At 38.5% G+C, this 14312-nt stretch overlaps 1 protein-coding gene across 2 annotated transcripts in view; it reads left to right on the top strand.

Annotated features, from left to right (window-relative positions):
- The first annotated feature begins 26 nt into the window (after positions 1 to 26).
- The window catches only part of WAC (WW domain containing adaptor with coiled-coil), a 62365-nt gene continuing 48079 nt past the window's right edge, over positions 27 to 14312 (top strand). Inside the window, exons 1-3 of one of the 2 annotated variants that reach the window (XM_063324568.1) lie at positions 27 to 551; positions 693 to 729; positions 2143 to 2338. In XM_063324568.1, coding sequence (XP_063180638.1) covers positions 511 to 551; positions 693 to 729; positions 2143 to 2338 — 274 coding nt within the window. In that variant the 5' untranslated portion in view covers positions 27 to 510. Of the gene's footprint in view, positions 552 to 692; positions 730 to 931; positions 1081 to 2142; positions 2339 to 14312 lie in introns of those variants that run through there. The other variant, XM_063324569.1, reaches the window with a different exon arrangement.

Here is a 14312-nt window from a genome sequence, read left to right as displayed (position 1 = left end):
CGAAGAGAGCGACTGAAGGGCGTTGGGCTCGGCGGAGGCAGCCGATGTTTCCCGAAGGCAGAGTCGCCCGAGAGCAAAGGGGACAGAGGGGACGGAGCGTGTCGGAAAGAGCCGAAAACAGCCGACGTTAACCGAGCGCGGCGTCGCCCGAGTTTCCCGGATGTAGTTGGAGGAGCGGCGGCGGTGGCGGCGGGCGCAGCGGGGGGAGGAGGCGGCCGCGGCGGTAGCGGCGGCGGCGGCGGCGGAGTCGGCGCTCCCGGAGTGTCTCAGCGTGCGCGGGGCCGAGTTGGTGGCGTCTCCCCTCTCGCTGTGCGCGGAGGAGATGGGCCCGTGAGCGCCGCTCCCAGCCGAGCCGCCCGAGCCGCCCCCTCCCTCCCTTCCCCCCTCCCTACCCCCGGTCGGCGGCGAGGCGGAGCGCTGCCTCCCCCTCCTCCCCCCTCGGCGCCTGTGGCCCGGCCGCGGCCGTCCCCTCCTGGTCCCCTCACACTCACACACACAGGCCGGGCATTGATGGTAATGTATGCGAGGAAACAGCAGAGACTCAGTGATGGGTAAATCCCTTCCTCCTCCTCCTCTGGCCCCTGGCCCCGCGGGGTCTCCCCCCTCCCCTCCGCCATGTTTGGGCCCCCTTCCCCGGCGGCCGGTAACGGTTGTTCGCTAACGTCTCTCTCTTTCTCTCGCTTTCTCTTCAGCTGTCACGACCGCAGGGGGGACTCGCAGCCCTACCAGGTACCTCAAGCGCCGGCCGCTAGGCCCAGGAGGAGGAGCAGGGGAGGGGAGGGGGGGGGAGCTACTCCAGCGGAGGCTTCGGCCGCCGCCGCAGGCCGCGGTGCAACAGACGGCCCGGTCCCGTCCCTCGGCGCCGTGTCGGGCCCGAGGGAGCGGAGCGGGGGGCGGTGGCGGCCTCGGGCGGAGGGAGCGGGGTTCCGGCGCTGTTCTGAGGCCTGCGGGGCCGGGGCGAGGAGGAGAGGCCTAGTGCGACCCGTGTAGGGCTTGGGCCTAGGAGTCGAGGAGGATACGGTGCGAGGGGCGGGAGAGAGAGCCGGGGTCACTTGCAGTGGAGTGGAGATCCAGGGGGAGGTGAGTGTTTTCCTTTTAAAAACAAAAGGCATCTTGTTCTTCCCCCCACCCCCCTCCCCAAGTCCTTTCTTCTCCCCAAAACTGCTGCTATGGACTGTAACCTGAGCAGGGCATGGTTTTAGACCCTGAATAACTGGGGTTGCCAGTAAGGCTTAATTTCTGCAGTTGCCAGCTGCTAGGCATCTTCAGAAAACATGAGATCCCTAAGTTGCTGACAATAATCTCAATTTCTGTAAGGTAGATACTGTATTCCTCTGCTGTATCTACTGAAAAAAAAACCAGTTCTCAGAGTGCGAATCTGGGGAATGCCGTATATTGAGATATTGCTCTCCTTAGGGCACGGAATTGAACTGTTTTATTACATTTCTGAGTATTTGTATCACTGTGAAGTGTAATCTGACAGTCCAAGGCAGTTGTCAGTGACAGTTCATGTAAATGTAAACACTGGCCACTTAGAAGCTCACACTGCAAAATCAAGCAAGTCAAAGTGAGGCAGAACATGTAATTTTTGGTAAATACTTCAAAATTAATCATCACATTACATGTTTTGGCTTCTCAGAATTCTAGGGGTTTTTATTACATCTGCTACAGGGTTGCTAGGACTGAAAAAACCTTACAGAAGTTCAAGGTAGTGGTGAAACTGAGCAGCCTTGAATACAGTATGGAGGATGTACTCAAAGTTTATACTGATCCATTGTAACTTTCTGTTTATATTCTTAATACCAAGTGGAGACTTGTACTTCTCCCAAAAGTGGGGGAGTACTGTGGCCTATTTACTGCTGAAAGTATGTAGTCCATCAGTGAAAAGACAGAGAAATTAGGTGTTATGTTGGATGTAATAGTGGGAGAAAATGATTTGAGTTCTAATTACAGAACTTGTTGCTTTAACGTAGGTAATTAAAATCAGAAGGACTAATGCTGATTGTTTAAATGGGAAATGAAAATTAATTAACTTTAAAAAGTGTTTTGGAAAGAGATCTAAAACTTCGAAATAACGTTGTAACATCAGTTCTGTAACTTCACATCTAATGTAAATGCCTATTCTCTTGTGATTTGTTACAGGCTCTTAAGTACTCATCCAAGAGTCACCCCGGTGGCGGTGATCACCGTCATGACAAGATGCGAGACACCACAGATCCTTCACCACCAAATAAAATGTTGCGGCGCTCTGATAGCCCTGAAAACAAATACGGTGACAACACAGGGCACAGTAAAGCAAAAAGTGTGCATACACACAGAGTTAGAGAGAGGGATGGTGGTGAGTTATCTTTCATTAACCTTTATTTAAGTAATAAATAATTTCTCATGAAAATTTAGCCATTATCACTCAGGTGATGAGATTGTTACACTGAATGTGCATTGTACCATGTTTGGAAGACTGCAGTGAAACCAAAGTTCAAGTTTCATTGGAAGCAATCATTTAAGCATTGTAACACCTATCAATTTTTTTATTTTTACAGGTACGGTAGTTTTTCTTATAACCACAAAGATTATATAAACTTTTTTTTTTTTAACTGACTGACTTAGAAGTATGACTGACTTTAGACATACTGCAACATTTGGTAACGTGAAATAGTGTTCTGGATTTTTCACTAACAATAAATATTAGCTGTTTTAGAGACTTTTGAAATAACTTTGTGTATTATGGTGGTGTACTGTGTAGTTACGTGCTTCATAGACTGAATCTCGTAAGAAATCAAAAAAAAGCTGCTTCATATTTAGCTGCTGTGTACGACTCATAACAATCAGAAAATAATAATCAACGGTAGCACTTACTAGAGCCTTTCTTGGCAGGAGCTTAGAGAATAATGTTCACAGTCAAGTCAGCCTCCTCTGTATTTACAGGATATTCTAGACAGTAGTAATATCCTTTTTTTTTGTTTGTTTGTTTTTAAATGATGGTATTTTCTATCCCTGCTTCCTAGAAAAAGGACAGAGTAGGATTTTCCTTTTAATAAAAAAATGGTAGCAGTTGCAGTTCAGAAAATCCCTGTTACTGACTGAATTTAGAAGCGTGTTTTCTATTTTGTAAGTACTGCATTCGGCCTCTGTATCAAGTTATAAAGTGAAGTATTCAAGTAGAGAACTTAGAGCTTTAAAACAGTGCTTCCTTGTTCCATATAAAGTTATCAACTTGTGATGTACAGATATATTTATTGCTGCACTATTGTTATTTGGTATAGTAGTTAAAGTAAAACAAAAAAAAATACCTGTAAGTACCTTTTAGTAGATACTAGTTCCACATTACAAATGTGTTTATGGTACCCGAGTGGTTTTACAACTCCTATTTGGTTTTCCTTCTTTGGATTAATACAGAGGCTCTGTAGATCACCGATAATGTGGTATTAGTGTGGAGAAGGATTATAAAAACCAGACATCTTTTGTTAGTACACTGATTTTCATTATATCTGATCATACTTTGTAATCTTGTAATGAAATACATGTGCGAGGCCCGTAGGCTGCTATTCTGTGCTACTTTTCAGGACACAGAGGTGCCCTCTCTTATTTCTTGTTCACCTGTCCAAAGATACTCATGCTACATACTCTTGCAATTCTGGTTAGTTTTGTTACAATTGGTAATTCTTTCGGCTTCAGTGGAGCTACATTTAGTCGAGTTATGCATATATGAGAACATCTGGAGGGTGAGGCTCTATATGGGGAGCGTATTTGCTTATTTGTGTGTTGGGATTGTTTTTAAGATAGGAAAGACAGTCCGAAGATCTCACTGAGTCCAGCTGGATTTAATAGTTGGGGAATGGCCTGAAGCATGGATGTATACAGTAACAATGAAGAAAAATGAATTATTTGTAGCTTTGTAAGTGCAGGAACACTATCCCACTGTACCTTCTCCTTTTCTTCTTTCCCAGGCTGTTAACACAGTGGAAAATTTCCTTTATTCTAATCTGAAAGTGGTCCTTTGCACATCATATATTACTAGACTGTCGGAAGTGGTCATGAACAGTCTGAGGAAAATTACTAATTTTAAAAGATGAACGTTTGTATGGTTTTATAGAAATTAGAAGTGATTTTTTTTTGTGTTGTTGGTAAGGTTAGTTTGGCCCCAGTTTCAGCTTTTCAAAATGTATTCAAGACAACCAAAGTTGCGCTAAATCCTCTGTATTATATGTAGTAAACCAAAGGTGAGCAGATGTGAGCAGGAGGATATCGACTTTATCTTTGATTTACTGAATCTTTCTGTCAGTATGAAATGAAGGTAGGTGTTAGAATATGGTGAAATAGGTATTATGGGCATTTGCATATTGCTAATATGCAAAAGACATAATTAATAATTTACCATGTTCTCTGTCTATTGAATTACACTGAGGTACTGTTATTAATGTAGTACTCCTTTGGTTTTGCAATTACAGACATACAATGAAAAAAAGAAAAAAAATTTTAAGAAAATTACTAAATTTTTTCCTAATTTCAGTCCTCATATGACTGAAGAGTGTTAATTGGCTTTGATACTATTGTAGTTTTCTGGCTTGTTTTCTTTTTAAACTCTGAGGGGGGAAAAAAAAAGTTTGGTGGTGGTTTTTTTTTTGTTGTGTTTTTGGTTTTTTTTGTAATAGCTGTGCATTTCATTATTTTAAAAACGGTGGTGCTTGATTTGGAACTACTACAAAGGTCTTATTGCCTTCCTGTGATCTAGTTGAAATTAGCAAAACAAAACTTATTGAAAAATCTCCAGTTTTTATTTCCACAAACTACATTAAAGTCCCAAAGAAACAACTTTTTCTCTCATCCATTAGAAAACAAAACAGAACAAAAATCTGGAGTATTACTACTGAACATAAAGCCGAGTTAACCTAATCTCTCCCTTTCAAGTCAATGTTTAAAAAGTCACTCCTTTATATCTCTTAGTGATTTTTGCTCTGAAGTGAAACAGGAAGATTCACTGGTGTGACATGCTGATACTTGGGACTTGTTTAGTCATGATTGATTCACTTTTTTGTGGTAAAGACGACTGGCTAAATGTCATTTAAGGATTTAAGTGTACACATACAAAATATAAGAGCTGTAATTAAATTGATTGAAAATTAATAACTCAAAAAATGGTAGAACGTCCCCCTGTACCTTTTAGTACCTCTATAAAGGTATTTGTTTTACAGCTTATTTTTGTAATACTCATGGCAGAATCTTTTGTGTTCGTAGAACTGTAGTCCATGGTAAGAAATTAAATTGCTTTCAATTAAGGTTTTAAAACATGTGTTACGGGTAAGCCCTCCATACTGATACAGTGCAAACAAAGCATTTTTCAGAGTTGCTTACTGCATGGTTTCTGTGGAAAGAGACTACATACAGAGACGATCGTTTCTCTGGAGAGAGACTTCCAAGTTTACCTTGGACTAAACGTGGCAGAGTACTTGCAAGTTTTTGTCACGTCCCCGGTTTCCAAAGAGTACTTGTACATCCAGCATATCAAAAAACTGCAGTAACTTTGTTCTTGCTTTCAGGTCCTTGTGCATGGGGACGTTGTCTCTGTATGCAAGTGTTTAAAACATAATGAACAGCTACCCCCCTCAGTGCATCTCTTATTTCTAGGTCAGCTGCTGTAGGCAAGTGTGGAGTTTGAAGAGATTAGAGGGTTTTACGAGACCAACTCAAGTGTGAAGTTCCTTAACAGTAACAAATAGGGACTTAAAGCCAGCATTGTTTACAGGGAAAAGAACTACGAAGGGTCTTGTAGATGTGGAAAAGTGTTTCCACTAAAGAGAAAAGGGAAGTACAAAGATTTGAGGGCTCTTATGCTTGAGGATGGACTGACTGAGAGCATAGATGATCCTTGTACGTCTCTTTAAATGCATAAATGAGGAGATATTGGTGTACAGGAAGGAAAACAAAGAGGTCAGATAAGTAGGGTAGCTTTGGAAATGCTGTAAGGGAGATATATATTATTTAGGAGTAAAAATTACAAGATGCAACCCTTGGTAGAAAAGGGAAAAGGATTTTTCTTTCTACTTAAATATATGGAGCAGAATGACCAACTAAGATACATAGTAGAACTTCGTGCAAAAAAAGTTCAGTTAAGCCACATGTTCTCAGTTGTTTCTTACTATGAAGAAGATACTGAGTGTTTCGCTGCGTTTATGTTAAAGAGACTTTGAAAATTTATGTTTGCTTCATGCATCTTACTGAATTGTTTAAAATAACAAATGGAGTGCATTAATGTACACAGCACGAAATCTTTTTCTGGATTTTGTGCTATGTAGGGTATTTTCAGGAAATTTGATTATAACTTGTCATATTTAAATTCCAAAATATAACTGAACTTTTGTGAATATGTTTCTTTTGCATATTTTTTTTTTAATTGCCAATTAAGAATACCGTCAATGACCGTTGTTATTGACTGACTGTAATACAGTTCTAAAATTCAAAATCCTACTGCTATTAGAGACTGAATGGGATATTTTAAATCATGACTTCCTAATTTTATCGAAGTAGTGGTGGGAGCTTCTGTGGGCTTGCTTTGTTTCCAGTGGTTCCTGAAAGAGTTCAGAGTCCTCATAGCAAGAGGACAGCGAATAGCCGGAAGCAGAGCGCTAGCTTTTCTTTCCTGTCTTAGCAACCCTCGCAGCAGAGGAGGACAAGAGGCTAACTGCTGATTAAATTAGCGTGATCATTGATGAGCAGTCAGAAATAAACGGGGCATTAGGGCAGGTACAAGAGAGCGGAAGCTGCCTGGGCAGTGTGCTTTGGAAAGAGGAAATTGCAGGGTAGGTGGAAAGAGGGAAGTCTGAGAGTAATGAAGCATACTGAAGGGTTGAAGAAGAAGCTGGAATAGGTTCTATCTATTTAGTTAGTATTAACTGCTGTTAAAGTAATTATTCATTATTATGAAAACCCATTTCCTCTCTGTAACTGTGTGGTCAAAGCTGGGATGAGAAAAATCAGTGATCACAAATAAGAGTAGGTTCTCCATAAAGCATGCTTTGAACATACATGCACGCACCCCACACCCCCCAACATCCAGGTGTAAAAGAGATGATTCACTCCCCTGTACCTTGAATGTTGGCTGTTTGGATGGCTCTAAAGGAGGTGGGCTTTGGTGGTTTGTTTTTTTAAGAGAAATACAATTGCTTTCAGGACCATTCATCTCTTAGAAGTTTTTCTCTGGATTAGAAAAATTGAAAAAAGATGGGAAAAGTAGATTTCTGTGGTTTTCTAATTTTTATAAAAGCTTTCTTTCAAGTCTTACTAGTACCTTCAGTTGAGGGGTGGTTAATTTCAAGTTTGCTTTAAATTTTGGAAAGTTTGGGTAGAAAGTAGCTTTACATTTACTCAGTATATTTGTCGATGTTTCTGAAGTGAATTTTTGCTGGATCAGTTGTGTAACCATTATTTTATTTTATTTTTTTTGTTACTCTGCTGTGAGGATCTCTAATACAAAAGAAATTGGAAAGTATGTGATCATAGAATCACAGTAAAGATATAACTTCTGTATGTACTTTTTGAGATTTAGAATGTTAATGTTCAAAGTTGCTTTTGAAAAGTAGCTGCAAAGCTTGCTTTTAAAAAGCACAGGACGGAAGATAGATGTGAAAACCTATTAATATTTGGAAAGAATTGTGATACTAATATGATGGCATTAAATGCTAAGTCTGTGCATTTAGGTGGGTGGAGTTTTCTGTGTTTCTTTTCATGAAGTTCAAGTAGGTTGTGAGAGTAAATATGTATTAATGTGAGACTTTATTCAAAGTGGAAGCTGCAGCAAATGGCAGTAAGCAGTGTTGTTCGTTTGTAGTCTGTTGTTGCAACCACTTCCCCAAATCGGTTGCTACGAGGACTTTGACGCTGGGAACTTCCAATTTCACTTACTAGTCTTACTTTCTTCTGTTTGCTAGTATATAAAGTACAGCTCTGTAAATAGGTCCTCTGATCTTGATCTAAACACTTGATCTGTTTAAGGAAATGTATTCTTAAGTGTTTTAAGAACTCATAATTTTTAGATTCGAAGTGTAATGTATTCAAATCAGTCTAATAGCTAGACCTGGTAAGCTTTTGTATTAAGCTTATTTTATTCTGGAAAAGGGAAAATACTGGCTATATACAAGATTAGTTAAATTTGCTTATCTTTGGTACGTAAGCTAATTGTAAGGGAATGATTTTTACTTATCATCATGCTTTCTTAATATATGCTTCTAGCCTCTGACTTTGCAGGAATGGAATATACAGCCTATTAAACTTTTGGGCTTGTACTTCTGGTTTGCTTTTTGCCTTTTGTACTTTTGGGATGCTTTTCTGAAGGTGAAAAGCAGCAGTAAAAACCCTTAGTTTCTGATGAGCTGCCTGCTGCTAGGCCACAGTACAGATACTTGTAAATTATGTAGCTTTTTTTTACTGGGATTATTCTGTATTCTCTAATGGCCCCCAATTAAAGTTAGTTCCTTAACCAGTGTTTGGGACACAGCTGCTTTCTAAGAAGAGAAATATTGTTCATTGACAGTTTACATTTGTTTTCCCTGCTGCTTCTACCTATTCTGTATAAAGTTTTGGGTAAGCCAATTATCATTAAAGCTATGCAGAACTTGGAAGAGAAAGCTCTGCCTCTGTTTTGGCTGAGAGAGGAGGTGATGCTGTGATATCATTGCTGTGCAAAATAGTAATTTAATGGCACCCAACTTGCAGTGTTAACTACATTTGTTCATGAAGTCAGGCTTTTATACAATTTCATACGCAATTCCAGGGAAAGACCTTTCACTGTACAGAGAAATTGTTCCTTATGTAGTTCTTTAGTAAGGAAAAAATTGTACTGGCAACGAAAGGCAGTTCTCAACACTGATGTTTCTAGGCTTATACTTTGTCAGTAGTTTGTTGTAGTGTAAAAATGAATTCTTTCTGGACTCAAATGTAGCATTTGAAGAGGGAGAAGCATTTCTTTGTATTGAGTAAGATTGTTATCCTCTTCATGTTCTCCCTTGAATTATGAAGGGATTACCAAACTTTGTTGTACTTGACTGCAGGTGTTCCCTGCTGTTACTTCAGTATTAGATTTGTTTCCTTTCTTGAAAACCTTTAACAGACTTTCTAGCTTTTAACAATAAAACTGCCCTAGAAAAAGCATGCCAGTTCACTAGTTCCTTTATCCCAATAATATTTTGCTAGTAGTAAAAGAATGCTGTTTATTTCTGGGCGTCTTTTGCTTGTTTTACACATTTTTTGCAGGTCTGCTTTTTTACTGAAGTAGTGTGGTTTTCCATTTGAAAGCACTAGCCTAATCATACAGGGAATTCATGTCTAGATTTTGACGTGAACCTGTATCCCTTCAGTACTTTTGCCTGTTAAAAAAAAAAAAATACTAACCAGAGCAATTATGGCTTACTAAATTTTTGCTGAATATTTTATCCCTTTTCTGAAACCAGAGCTTTCTGCCTGTGGTTGTATACACAGGGAGTAATCTTAGAATTATACCATAGGCTAAAATTTTTATTTATTAAAATTTTTGTTGGAAGTGTTGCTTTGTGAAACAGTATTTTGAAATTCATTCATCTGTAATAAGTGGAAATTCTATGGTAATGAATATATAGGGAACAAAATTGCATCAATTTCTGAAGCGTAAGCTTCCAAAATAAATTGCTGATACTGTAAATTTTAATCACTTTCTAAATTATTCAGAGACATCTCTTGAATCTGATATTCACCTGTTTTCCTGCTGCAGAAAATTTTTCTCAGCCCTTCAACAGCAAAAAAAACCCAAACAGTGAAATAGCCTGTAATTTTCTTACATACACTTTTGCATCCCTCCTTTTACTCTTGGGCAGTGTTTAATTTTTCTCTCTGCTTTCAAGCTTGTGAAGCGAGATCTATGTTTTAAGGCACAAACTGTACTTGCCTACTGACTAGAAGCGATTCCTGGAGCCATATTGAAGAATAATGACTAGTTGAAAAGTCTGTCCTCCGTGTTACTGGAAAGGGAGTTTTTGAGCAGGTGACTGACAAGAGACCACATTATTCACTCTTTTTATCAGATGGGTTAAGAGATGCCTGGTAAGCTTTTGTGGCCTTGACTTCTGTTTCCACGCATGCAGCAATGTTATATTGTGTTTGAAATGAATGGAAAACAAGAGGCGTAAAGACTGTTGTTGATTAGGCCTTCTAGTGTTTTGGGACAGTCATTTTGTTCCTTACTGTGACTACTGTAATGAGAGTTGCAAAGGAACAGCATATCAAAATTTAGTGTTGTAATTTTTTCTGCCCCAATTTTAAAACATAACTTTGTTTCTACAGCTGAGGTATGATAAAAATGTTAATATCCTGCTTTTGTCAGCACTCAAAAAAAGAGATGTAATGCAGTATTCAAGGGCTTCATGAATAGGGCAAGGCAGTCAGAAATACAAACAATTAGTTTCCAGAGCTAAATTCACAGTGTCTGAGGGGCAGCAGGAATCTCCAGGAAGCCTTTTTTGTGTCTAAGATTTTGTCATTAATTTTCTGATACATGTCAATTAAATTCTCTGAAATGCTATTTTGGGTAGATGTGAAACAGTTGGTTCTTAGCCACTGAGTAAAACATTTTGAGATCTTTAAGCAAGAAAACATTTACATTGTATTTTCTATAGGTCAAAACCTGGTAACTGATAGATCCCAAAGATATAAAACTTGTAATCATCAAATGAGCTGGTTTGGGTTTGGTTTTTTCTTAATGTGAAGAGGTTTGCTCTTGGACTTAAGTAATAACATTTTTTTTATCTACAAGGAAGAAATCATAGGATCATTCATACATTATCAGTAATTTGAAACAATGGCGAGTAATAAAAACTGTTCACTAGTACAGAGCTAGCTAAGTTATACAAAAATGAAAATGCTAATTAGTCTACAGGAACATGTAAAAGTTCTGGGTAAAAAGTTACAGGAAGGAGATTACACGAAGGAGTGCAAGACTTCACAGAAAGTAGATACTGTGCAGAGCAATGGCTCTTAAAAAGGACATGAAACTCATACACAATTAATAGCATAAATATTGAGTGCTGTGTTAGACAGAAAGGATATGTGATCAGAGGAATATCAAGTAGGACTAGAGAGATTACCTCCTCGTGCTAATGTGACAGCTACTGGAGTACGGTCTCTGTTTTGATTCTCACAGTTCGGAAAGTAGGCAAATCTGCAGATTTTCAGAGAAGAGGCAAGAAAATTACTGCAATTGAAGCATTAGAACGAGAGACTTGAAGAGCTCTTGGTAGAGTTGTAAAGAAAACATTAAGGGTTTATTTGATTAATAATTATAAGGAAAAGAAAGGGCATACTTATAAGTTCTTGAAAGTAGCAAACAAAGGTACAAGATCAAGTTAGCTTAACCTAAATATTCAGAAAACAGAAATTTGGCACATTTCTTAATAGTAACAATTGGAGTGACTTATTGTGATGATTTTTACGGGGGCAGAATTTTTGAAACTGGGGGACTTAAAGACAGTTTTCTAAAGTTTGTTTCGTGAAGAAAGTTGAACTAGTTGATCAGAGGTCCACCAATAGAAAAAACAGTAATGTGAATGTTTCTAGTTTAAATGTTGTAGATTAGTGGGCTTCAAATTGAAGGGGATTAAAAATTGTTAATTAACTTTGTAAATAGCATTCCTGTGATAACTTCCTCCCCCCCCGCCCCAGTTGGTTGATCTTGGCTCATGGCATGTGAGGATTATGAACCTTTGAATGTGTTTCATATTGCATTGTAGGATTTTCGGTCATTGAGAATATGTTGGTTTGAGCGCTGTTGTGGCGTCAGGTGGAACTATGATGGATCTCTTCTCTTGGCAATAGAATTCAGGATTTGCAGGTACCTGCTGCACTGGTACAGTTTTAAATTTTGTGTGCTTTACCAACATATTTTTTTTAGGAGAAAAAAACTTCTTATGATTGAATATAATCTAGATGATCTGATCTGTGAAATTTCTTACCATCTAAATTTTTTAGAGTTTATCTGCAGTTCAGTACAATTTATACCAGACATAATATGTAGAGTCTGTTTCTTCAAAGATGATTGCACACTTCCACATTAATGCAGGTTTTTGATGTTTTTCACTGATGTGTATGTTTACCAGATTGGATTTTAGTTTGTTGGCCATAACTACACAGCTTCATCTAGTTGGATGGTATCTTGAGTATCTTGAAATTGCTTTGGTGTTTTAGATTAGCAGAATTTGCATGTGTCAGAACATAAATTTCTTCTTAAATTTCTTGGTTTCTTTGCCAGACGAACTTGTTTCGGAAAGGTTGACATGCTTGTCTCACATACATTGTAGCGTGATTTATAAGGCCTTTGCCTTCCCCTTTCACCACCTCCCACCATACGTTTGATTTCAAAGTTAAATTTGTTAATATGAAAGTTGGAGAGTGATTGATAGCTTCTGTAGATAAAGGTTTCTCTTTGGGATAGAGAAATGCTGTACTCCTTAAACTTGTCTTGTGTAGATCGTGTTTGTGCAGGATAATGTGAAGTGAATTTAGAGAATAATGAAGATAAAATTATCTTTTTTTTTTTACTCCCCCAAAAGTACGGGATTACATTTAAAAGCTGGTTTAGGTTTATCAAATTCTGTTGTTTCTGTTTCCACATCTTTTCTTCTTATTTACTACAGGTTTTAGCTTAAGTGTACTGAGAATTAAAACATATTTATAATCTGTTTTCTTCTGAATTCTGTTACAGAAATTTTTACTCAACAGAAACTATTATTATGTCTTGCAGAACTTCTTGAAGAGGCATGTTATAGGCAGAAAGAACTTGTAACATTTATTAAATAAAGCTTTCCTTTAAATAGTCACCAGTCTTTGCCAGGATGGCTTTCAAATATGTAAGATAATAAAGTCAAGATACACAATGAATTAACTGAATGAAACTGTAGTCAGTTTGTTGGGTTTTTTTTCTTTCCTCCACATGAAGTCATCTGACCTATCTGGTATTTTTCTTGTAATTCATTGTGACCATGAAGGAAGCAGAGAGGCTAACTGGACATAAGACGAAGGCTTGACAGTGACACCTGGTTCCTTGCTGTCCATTTTGCTGATTCCTGTCCTTAGCTTTAGCTTTGGCTGTGAACGTGAGAAACAGATCTGGGTTTAGAGACTTAGGATGAGATGAGAAGAAGGATAAACTAGGTTACTTCTGCTTATACAAAGCCATTTTTAAAAACCATTTTTATTTAAATCTTCAGTAAGCCAATATTGAATGGAAATTGGTCACATTGTTTTTGCAGTAATTTTACTAACATTTTGAATAATAATAACAATGATAAAGCCTGATCATTAGTGAACAAGTACAGCTTCTTACTGGGGAGAAAATATAAAGGAATTTTAAAGAAATTTGTGAGATTACATTTTCCTATATTTTAAATACTTGTGATATTTGTGTTAAAAAATGCAGAAAAAGCTGTAGGTTGTGAAAACATTATATCATTTTGTGTGTTTATATATTTGGTCAGAAAATGTTAGCTGCTTGTGTTTGATCAGTTCACCCCTTCTCTGGTTTTAGGAGGCAGTAGTTGAAGGCGTGTGATTTTGTGGCTTAGGAAATTCCTGCTCTAAAATCAGTGTGGTTTGTTGTTTTCTGTTTGGTGTTTTTTTGTTTTTTGGTCCAGTTCATTTGATAACATGAAATTCCCTCTTACCTTTTTCTTACTTTTAGTGAGTTGACATAGCTACTCAAAATGTAAACGAGAATGTCTCATCTGTGCCTCCGCACGGGCAAGTGATTAAAACCCCAAATACTACCATGTTTATGTGGGGAAGAACAGAGGTTGGAGGCACATCTCCTTTCATGTGTGAATAGAGCTCAGCTAATAGACTAGACGTTCCCACCTAGTGGGTCCTGAAAGGGGAATGATCTTGAATCACTTTGATAAATTCAGAGGAAGAAAATGTATTTAGCTGTGTCATCTTTGTATGTGTTTTTTAATCCCGAGTACCATGCATCTTGAATTTACTACTACTTGCTATTTTCCCTTGAAGAGTGTGCTTCAAAACTGGCACTGTCATGATTGAGGGATTTGAGCATCTCCCTTATGAGGAAAGGCTGAGAGACCTGGGACTCTTTAGCCTGGAGAAGAGAAGGCTGAGGGGAGACCTTATTAATGTTTACAAGTGTCTAAAGGGTGGGTTTAAGGAGGATGGAGCCAGACTCTTTTCAGTGGTTCCCAGTAACAGGACGAGGGGTAACGGGCACAAGCTGGAACATAGGAAGTTCTGAACAAATATGAGAAAAAGCTTCTTTACAGTGAGGGTGACAGAGCACTGGAACAGGC

The sequence above is a fragment of the Chroicocephalus ridibundus genome, chromosome 2 (genome assembly GCF_963924245.1).
Source record: "Chroicocephalus ridibundus chromosome 2, bChrRid1.1, whole genome shotgun sequence".
In the NCBI taxonomy this organism is placed as follows: Eukaryota; Metazoa; Chordata; class Aves; order Charadriiformes; family Laridae; genus Chroicocephalus; species Chroicocephalus ridibundus.
Note: the sequence above shows the minus strand (reverse complement) of the source record. Positions and strands in the feature narration are given on the sequence as shown.